The 9573-nt window shown below is 35.5% G+C and overlaps 1 protein-coding gene across 2 annotated transcripts; it reads left to right on the top strand.

Moving 5' to 3' along the window:
• Nucleotides 1-4728: 4728 nt before the first annotated feature.
• LOC117631240 (protein CNGC15b) lies at nucleotides 4729-9573 on the top strand. Of its 2 annotated transcripts, XM_034364279.1 has the most exons (8): nucleotides 4729-4868; nucleotides 5568-5659; nucleotides 5827-6370; nucleotides 6460-6672; nucleotides 7311-7603; nucleotides 7904-8015; nucleotides 8364-8600; nucleotides 8815-9573. In XM_034364279.1, exons 2-8 carry the CDS (start codon nucleotides 5631-5633, stop codon nucleotides 9487-9489), a joined length of 2103 nt encoding a protein of 700 aa, XP_034220170.1. In that variant the 5' UTR covers nucleotides 4729-4868; nucleotides 5568-5630; the 3' UTR covers nucleotides 9490-9573. The 2 variants fall into 2 exon arrangements, with proteins under 2 accessions (XP_034220170.1, XP_034220171.1); XM_034364280.1 differs by lacking the exon at nucleotides 4729-4868 and having other exon boundaries at nucleotides 5336-5659.

Raw genomic sequence — 9573 nt, 5'->3', positions numbered from 1 at the left:
CATATCCTCAACACCTAGCTAAGAGAAACTGGTGTACTCCTTCAATCTGATGCCAAGATATTGGTTGAGAATTAGCAAGGGGTGCTAGCTAGAGGAGGAAGAAGCAACTTTGGAAGGCATTGTTCGATTGTGAGGTAAATGGATGAGGTCATATTCTCTTGTGCCCCTCGTGCGTGTAATATATAACTTGTGTGAGGGATTTAATCATGCATGAACATGGCTTCTCGTAAAAATAATGCAATAATTTGGTACAAATCTTTTGCCACCATTGAAAAAGTTTAAAGATATTATTGGGTTGAAATGCTTTTGTGCCAGCAGAAGACAAATGTTAAACCGTGCATGTTTTAATTATATATGTACTAATTTCCAGTGGGTCATGCACACGTGCAGCGGAGATCATCCTCTCAATCCTGTTGGTGCCTCCTATTATTGTTGTTGTTGAGTTCCAGTCTGTGTTGCTAGCCAATCTGTATTAATAATTCCAACACCAAGGACATGATCCACAACCATTGAGTAGTTACCAGTTATGAATGATTAATACTAGCACAAGGACTGTTCATCATTTTTGCACTACACTACACAGGTCTTTTTATTTGAGATTCGAATTTGGTACATTTTCTAATTAGAATGTGACCGTTCAATTCAAAATTAATTGGTTCTCACTTGATTATGGGTGCAGAATTCTAATATCTTTTAAAACATTAAAACTAACCTTTTATCATTCGATGTGAATACTCTCAACACATCTCCTTACGGAGGGGAATAATTCTTATTAAGTGATGTGAAAGCATGTAGGGTAATTGGAATATATTATTAGTTGGCCAATGTATCTACACTTTGTATTAAATATATGTATACAATATATGTATACAATTAATAAGTCCCACTTGTTGTCTAATTTAGTGCATCCATGGCTCGTCATCATTTCATGAATGATTATGGTTATTGGTTGATTCTCCCTATACCACTAAAATGGACTTTCGAGCAGGAGTCAACTGAGATGCCCTGCTCGCTATATCATATGGATTACAAAGCAAGAGTTTAGGTTACCTAAATATCTCGATTTGAGATTATTAGTAGTAAAACCATTCACAAAATTCCTCGACGCGGATTACTAATACCATTTTTTGGTACTTTCACGACACTTCCATATAGCTGCATGTGATTTTCCCCTCTTATTAGCAAATTTGGCATGCTCAATGCTATACATTATTTCGAGCACCCTTCCCAAACATATGCGAAACAATATCTTACTCTCATCCATCCCAAAAAACTAAACAAATCATGCATTAATTATCTCAAAATAATTAAATTAAAAGATGACATAGCTTACTTCATTATAGGACAAACTGTTTTTACAAATTCGTACGCACAGTACTTTCAGTGCTCATCTATAAAATCTATAGAAATACAACATGAAATTAAAAGTAAAAATTAATTAAATAAAACTTAATTAAAAATAAAAGGCATGTTTAATTTCCATGTTGGGTGGCATGGTGCAAGGCCTTAACTACATGCCAGTCTCTGGTGCGGGTCGAGATCTGGCTGGCTTGTCGGATTAGTCTTGAACTTGAATTGATAACCTAATTTTTCTGATTAGGTAATTCTGATCATCCATAATTAAACAAATATTTTCTGTTTTTTTTTTTTAAATTAGCCCATAGAGTTGTTTGAATTTATGAATATGTCCCACCGGCAGCATGTATAATAGTTCCCAGGGACAACAAGACGTGGTCAAGTTGTAGGCAGGCCAGGTTTTAAATAAAATAGATCGGTATATGCTGTGGTGACTTCAAAAACTTGAAGACGACTAAGCTCTTTAAATTTCATATTTTAACTACCCAATACTTTTTTTAATTTTTTCAGCTTTTATAATAATCTATTTTCACATCACATCAAGTTGTATGGCCTGCACTGCATGGATATGATAAGTAGTATTCTTTCCTGGGAAATGGAGACATGATATTGAAAGGTTTTTTTTGTTGTTGTCAAATATATACAAATGATATGTACTGTAGAAGGAAAATGTTATATTCTTGTCATATTGTTTATCTGAATATGATTGATTATGTGAATTCTTAGTTGAATATGTAGTTCAAAGAATGAAAATATAGATTATTTGGTACGTAATTGTCTGGAAAAGTATAGATATTAACTTAATTATATCTTAATCACACAAAACCATGATGAAACTTATGAGAATTTTTGTTAGTGTCTAGTGTACATATGTGAGAGAGAAATAAAAACTTGAGAATAAAACTAACAGGACATGAATGATTCAATTATTAAATGATCAGATGAGCTGTAAATTCAGACGTTCTAAATTCAGATCTTTAATTATAAGTTCAAAAACACTTGAATTTGCTCGATATGTAATGTGGTATATCTTAGGTATATTAAATTTACCTTAAAATATTTGTTATCCACATACTACTGAATTTTTCATGTAACTCTTTCCTTTTCTTTTCTTTTCGATGTATTAGCTCACATGATTTATCTAAAAATTACTAGCTAGCCTTCAACTCCTTATTTAGGATTTGTTTGGTAGCTGGATTATATAACGATATATTGTTAATGTAATTTGATAGAGGCTTGTGAAGTACTTGTGCCCTAGAAAGACTCAAACATAATCTTATCAAGAGTGAGACACCGTGAGAGTCAATCTAGTTTTCCTTTGTTGAACTTTACACACAAAACCCTACGACCAAATTTTGAAGAGAATCCACAACTGGAGCTGCCGTCCAGTTAATTCCAGCCAGGAAGCAGAAAGAAAGACAGACATATAATATAACATATATACGACCACAAAAGTCAAGTTTGTTAGGTGTTTGGCACATATAAATACGACACTCAGGACACGGCCGTTCAATTCCAAGCCTTGCTTTTCTTCCTTTTTTTACTCACAAAGTGGAAGGTAGTCTTCTTCATTTGATTTCGTCCAAGTTGAAGCTGTTAAACTTTTCGTTGGTCGTTCTCTCTAGAAAGCCATATTAGGGCAAAAAAAGTCAACAAATGGGTCACCGTCAAGGGGGTCAAAGTTAAAGTGCCATATGTTGAGCCCATAATGATTCTTAAATATTTCGGTGCCGTACATAATGCTCCGAGTGTCGCGTGTGGGTCTTGGCTTTGGGGAGAAGAAGATAGACTGACGCAACTTTGAATGAAAAAGATGGCAAATTTGGTGTTATTCTTGGATATAATTATGAGCGTAGAATGTATTTAGACACTAAATTTGAACCATAAATTCTCTTTCCTAAAGACTATGGTATGGTGAGACATCCGTGAGGTCTTTAAGTAGTCACTATTATTAGTCATCGAGAGTTTATTTATTTATGGAAGAGAAAGAAAGCTTCGAATTTAAGGCACCATATGATCAAAAGAAGAATACCACTAATCTAATAACCAATTGATTTTTTAGTTACATTGGCGGACCCATGCTAACCACATATGCTCACACTTCCTTAATTTTGTTAAGTTTTAATTGTCAAATTTATATTCTAATTTTTTTAAGTCTTAATTTTGATGTCAGATCGTTTCGTTATTGTAATGACCCTTTGTGACTAGTGACTTTTCTTGCTGAATTATAAATACAATTCCATAATTCTCCGTAATTAAAAATTGTCAAATTTATATATAACCAATTCGGCCAAACATAATAATTGTTCAACAGTCTCAATCCCCATTTTGTCTCGTATAGAATAGTAAAAAATGATTTCAGTAATTGAGCTCACAATCCACCACGCCTTCATGTGGGCAAACTCCTTGGTCCGTCACTGCTTAGCTATACAAACATGCTTAAAATCAAAGATTCTTGACAAATGGTGCACTAGTTTCACCCTTGCTACATATTTCTTCTTTGTTGTTGTAATCGTGCAAGCTTTATAAACTTTTAATTTTAATGTTTTCATATCAATTTTTAAATTTTAAAGCTGACTGGGACAAATTGTTAACTGATATTTGGATTCCATACCTCTATGTAAATAAATAATTTCATTCAAATTGACAATCTAATAACACATGAAATTATCTAATGAGGTTAATGAGATTCAGTCCGCTAAAAAAAGGCATTGACTTACAAACAAGTGACCTTAATCTTCATAACACTATGATAGTGCATGTGAAAAACCTCTTTCCCCTGTGTAGTTTAGATTATCATTTCTAAGAAGATAAAATTTACTCTACTCAATCCCTACTTCACGCTATTAAACAAAGAAAGAACACGTGTCAAGATTCCAAAGGCATGCATATCTAGCGTAGTCAACTCCTCCTTGGATCTTTAAATAAATAAATAAAAGTAAAATAAATAACATCTGACCCTTCCAAAAAGAGGAAAAAAGAAAGAAAGTAGACTAATAAAACCTGAACAAACAAGGCAACAGAAGCATCTTCCTGTCTGTTTTTTGTAAACCTTCTCTACCTCTCTCTCTTCTTTGCAAGTTTTGGACAGACTCTTGTGGCTCTGTCTCTCTGTCTTTCTTGGTATCAATGACAATTGGATAGATAGATTGATATATACATAACTACTAACCATATTTTTTATATTTTGGAATATGCCAATCAAAATTAAAATAAGTATTTATTTCCTTAAATAGGTTAATATTTCAGTCATTTTCTCAAAATTCAAAATTCGTACCATGTTTTAGACGACAAGAACAATGCAGCGTCTCTTCAAGTACTGAAACAGAGCATTGCTTTTCTCACCCATATAACTGATTTTCCAATCTCAACTAATTTCTTATTATTTCATTAGCCCACAAATTTTTTTTACTCTTCTTTTTTAGTTTTAGTCATTGGGATTTGAGCTGAAATCAGTCAGAAACCAGAGAGGGTGAGTTCAGAGTTTGGTGAAACTTGGCTGAGAAATGCTTGTGAGTTCCTCTCTCTGCTGTTTTTTTTTTCATTGTTGGAATCTCTTGCTTGTGCTTAAACAAAACCCATGAGCCAGAATGCTGAATCTGTTACATTTATTTATTCAATCTTCATTTTAATATTGATATGGCATTCAGTTTTCAACTGTAATGTTTATTTTAATTCTTTTTGTTCAATTCTTCTATTTATGCTTTGCCTCGACCCAATTTCTTAATGCTGTGAATGGTCAGTTTCATTTGGGCAATTGTTCCATCCATGATAAGGGAGAAAGAGTCACGATTTTCAGATTCTACGCGCCATAAAGTTTTGACACATTCAATTCTTTCAAAGAAAATTTATATAGGGATTTTTGGGATTTCTTTCTTTCTTTATTTAATTGTAATTATGTACTAAAAGAAAAGTTTTATTTTTCTTTTCCTGAAGCTACATACTCAAAATCTGAATGCAGTTCAGGTCACATGTTTGACTTGCACTTTGGGGCCTTAGAAGGGGGCAGAGACTTTACAGCTTCATCCCCAAGTTGCTGTCATCTTTATTTCACATGTTCACATGAATCCTGGTGAATGAAACCATGGCTGCAAGATCTTCCCGGCTCTTGTGGCTTTGAACTCATCCCGGGTCACTGTCAGTTGTATTTTGAAGAGCCTTGATATTTACATACAGTTGATTCATGGCCTAATATATGTTCGATTATTCAGTGTTATTTTACTACAGACCAGTTCTGTTAACTGAAGACAAAGTGGTTGTTTTTGAAGATTGCCATGGGTTATCATAATTCAAGATCTGTAAGGTATATCTCCTTTCTAAGTTCTGTTTTGATTTCAAACAATATATCTGCTGTCATAGTTTATATTTCAATATATCGAACCGTATTTTATGTTAAGAGTTTGTTGTCTAATCATAGAGCTTGATATGATAAGGTGAATCTAAATTTTGCATTCACATATGGTATTTCAGATTCCCGGATGATGTTGAATTAGCAAAGCTACCTACAATCAATGGAGGTGGTGTTGTTAAGTTTAAGTACAAGATTGATGGTTCACAAGTACCAGAGTCTTGTGAGAAGGAGGTGCCTGGGAAGACTGGAAAGTCCTTAAGAGCTAAAGTACTGTCCAGAGTCTTTTCTGAGGACTATGAGAGAGTGCAGAAGAAGATATTAGATCCTCGAGGACCTACTATTCGACGATGGAACAAGATTTTCTTAATAACTTGTTTAGTTTCTTTGTTTGTGGACCCTCTATTCTTTTACTTGCCAGCGGTCAGAGATGAATTGTGCATTGATATTGGAAAACCACTTGAAGTCATTCTTACAATTGTTCGATCAGTGGCTGATGTATTTTACATAATTCAAATTTTTATTAGATTTCGTAAAGCTTATATTGCACCTTCTTCTCGTGTATTTGGGAGAGGAGAGCTTGTAATAGAACCTTCAAAGATCTCATTGAGGTATCTACGCTTGGATTTCTGGATAGACCTCATTGCTGCCCTGCCCCTTCCTCAGGTATGCTACTTGAATCTTCTTGCTCTGGGCCAATTGAGATAAAGCTAATATTCACTAATCTTAGTTCTTACATTTCCTCTTCCTTTCAGGTGTTGATTTGGATCGTAATCCCCAGACTTGGGGGTTCAACAATGACAAACACAAAAAACGTCCTTCGGTTCATCATAATCTTTCAGTACATACCAAGGCTCTTTCTTATATATCCACTCTCATCACAAATAGTCAAGGCCACTGGTGTTGTGACAGAGACAGCATGGGCAGGGGCTGCATACAATCTGATGCTATACATGTTGGCCAGTCATGTAAGTACAAGCAAACTGTTGTTTCTTTTTCTTTTGGAACTTTGAATAAGATAGATAATTGTGCAGCTACAGCTTGATCATGAATAACACTTTATGGCATATTGTGTATACTTTTTTTTTTCTTGGTGAATGCATGGCAATAACTAATAGCAAATTGACTATCCATCCAAGTTGGGTAATTGACTGTGAATCTTTGCTGGATTAAGAATGGGCTAGAAGCTAACGCATGGACTGAACCTAACAAAAGACAAGTTATTTTCAGTTGTCAGAAATTCATGCATGGATTTCTTTGACCCTTATTAATTTACGAATTTTAGTCTTTTGTTGGTCTAAGATTTATTTAGTTGAAACCTGCAAAACTTCCTCTGAAGATTCATTTCCTTCGTAAGAGCACCTGTCTTTTCAATCAATGTTTTAGTTTGTTAATAGAACCTGAAGAAGCAATGATCTGTCATGACATATAATGACCAAAATCAAAATTCCTCAGTTCCTATTAACTGTTCTGTTCATCTTCTAACTATCTGATATACATTTGATGGCTTATTTTTTCACATCTTTTGTATCCTTCTAACAATCAAGTGTGTCAGTCAGACCAAATGTAAACCCCTTGCTCAGTTTTTATTTTTTCTTGTGAAAAGGTTTTAGGAGCTTGCTGGTACCTTCTTTCAATTGAGCGGCAAGAAGCATGCTGGAGAAGTGTGTGTGATCTTGAGAAGACATTTTGCGAGTATGATTACTTTGATTGTCACCAGAGTCGAGACCCTAAAAGGAATTCCTGGTTCCAGTCAAGTAATGTCACAAATCTATGTAATCCAGATAAAAGCTCTTATCAGTTTGGTATGTATGGCGATGCTGTAACATACGATGTTACAACCTCATCGTTCTTCAACAGATACTTTTACTGCCTCTGGTGGGGTCTACGAAACCTCAGGTAAGCTAATTAGTTTCTTCAAATATCCATTTATGATGTGCATTTACACATTGTGAATGAAAATTTAAGATTACCTTCTTCTCTTCTTTGTAGAATTTTGAACAACTTTCTGTAAAGTTTTTGAAATCTTCTCAATTTTTTTTCTTCTGTATCTTTTACTTTTTGGGCTAACAATGTTTAGCGCATGAAAAGTAATTTAATTTGATGTTTTCTGTGAGAAGGAAAAGAAAAAGCTTTTGATCTATCTCGTTTCCATTGAAGAATCCTCTGCCATACTCATTCACTGAATACTGTCTGCAGTTCCTTAGGACAAAATCTTTCAACAAGCACTTACGTTGGAGAAATAATGTTTGCCATAATTATTGCGACTCTTGGGCTGGTTCTCTTCGCATTGCTGATTGGAAATATGCAAGTAAGTCCTCCATCAGTAGCATCTCAATGCTTTAAATTGGCTTTTACATGCATCTATAATATGAGCAACTAGATAGCCTGAAGAACAAATTTCCCATAAGGAAATGTGTTTTAGCTAGGTTCCGCCTCAAGCCATAGTTTATGAGGTTCAAGCTAAGTGGGGGCCTGTTTTGTGTTTCGCACGCCAACCAATCATCCTAGTTCTACCTGCAACTATTGTATTATTATTTTTGCTTTCCAAAACATAGATCCAGAAGAATTATGCAGTGAAAACCCGACTCATGTTTGTGCGGTTGGAATTGTTCCAAAGTATATAATTCTAAATTCTGATCACACATTACAATGGCAGACATACTTGCAGTCGACAACTGTCAGACTAGAAGAGTGGAGGATTAAGAGAACTGATACAGAAGAATGGATGAGTCATAGGCAGTTGCCACCGGAATTGAGACTCTCTGTGCGGAAGTATGATCAATATAAATGGTTGGCTACACGAGGAGTTGATGAGGAAACTCTTCTTAAAGGCCTACCTATGGATCTTCGAAGAGACATCAAGCGTCACCTTTGCCTTGACCTTGTTCGTCGGGTAAGTTATCAGAAACTATATTGTAGTTTCAATAGTTAATTCTTTTGGTTGGTTCAGTAACCAGTCCAGGGGATATTAGTAAAGGATAAAGAGGATGACTTAATAATCTGTTACTACAATTAGATAACTTTGATACTACTTCTGATGTTCCTAACTTGTGGCAAGGTATGCTTATTATTAAATTTGTGCATTGTTTTTGTCACTAAATGGACAGGTTCCTTTGTTTGATCAAATGGATGAAAGGATGCTAGATGCAATATGTGAGAGGCTTAAACCAGCCCTGTGTACCGAAGGCACATATCTAGTGCGTGAAGGAGACCCAGTTAATGAAATGCTCTTCATAATTCGAGGCCACCTTGATTCATACACCACGAATGGTGGCCGCACTGGATTCTTCAACTCTTGCCATATTGGCCCGGGTGACTTCTGCGGGGAGGAACTGCTGACATGGGCCTTGGACCCTCGTCCAAGTGTCATCCTGCCATCTTCAACGCGCACTGTCAAATCCATTTCTGAAGTAGAAGCATTTGCTCTAGTAGCCGAGGACTTGAAATTTGTAGCATCCCAATTCAGAAGACTTCACAGCAAGCAACTTAGACATAAGTTCCGGTTCTATTCACACCAATGGAGATTATGGTCTGCATGTTTCATACAGGCAGCATGGCGCCGCTGTAAGAAACGAAGGGAAGCAGCTGAACTCAAGGCTAAAGAAAACTACAAAGCCGCTGAGCCTGCAAAACCTCCACCTGTGTCCAGCTTGGTTACTTATGCCGCAAGGCTGGCCGCAAGCACTAGGAGAGGTGCCAATAAGCATTCTGGGTCAGATTCTGGGGTTGTAACCTCATTGCAGAAGCCAGCAGAACCTGATTTTTCTGTTGATGAGGAATGAATGGTGTATAAAATAGGTGTGAATTAACGAGCTCTGCTGTAAATTATATATATATATATATATATATATCTCTCTCTCTCTCTC

Source organism: Prunus dulcis, chromosome 6 (genome assembly GCF_902201215.1).
Source record: "Prunus dulcis chromosome 6, ALMONDv2, whole genome shotgun sequence".
Lineage (NCBI taxonomy): Eukaryota > Viridiplantae > Streptophyta > Magnoliopsida > Rosales > Rosaceae > Prunus > Prunus dulcis.
Note: the sequence above shows the minus strand (reverse complement) of the source record. Positions and strands in the feature narration are given on the sequence as shown.

Coding starts and splice junctions, on each gene's coding strand:
- LOC117631240 (XM_034364279.1), top strand. CDS start 5,631: ATGGGTTATCATAATTCAAGATCTGTAAG. Junction 6,371..6,459: donor CTGCCCTGCCCCTTCCTCAG/GTATGCTACTTG, acceptor TCTTCCTTTCAG/GTGTTGATTTGGATCGTAAT. Junction 8,601..8,814: donor GCCTTGACCTTGTTCGTCGG/GTAAGTTATCAG, acceptor CTAAATGGACAG/GTTCCTTTGTTTGATCAAAT.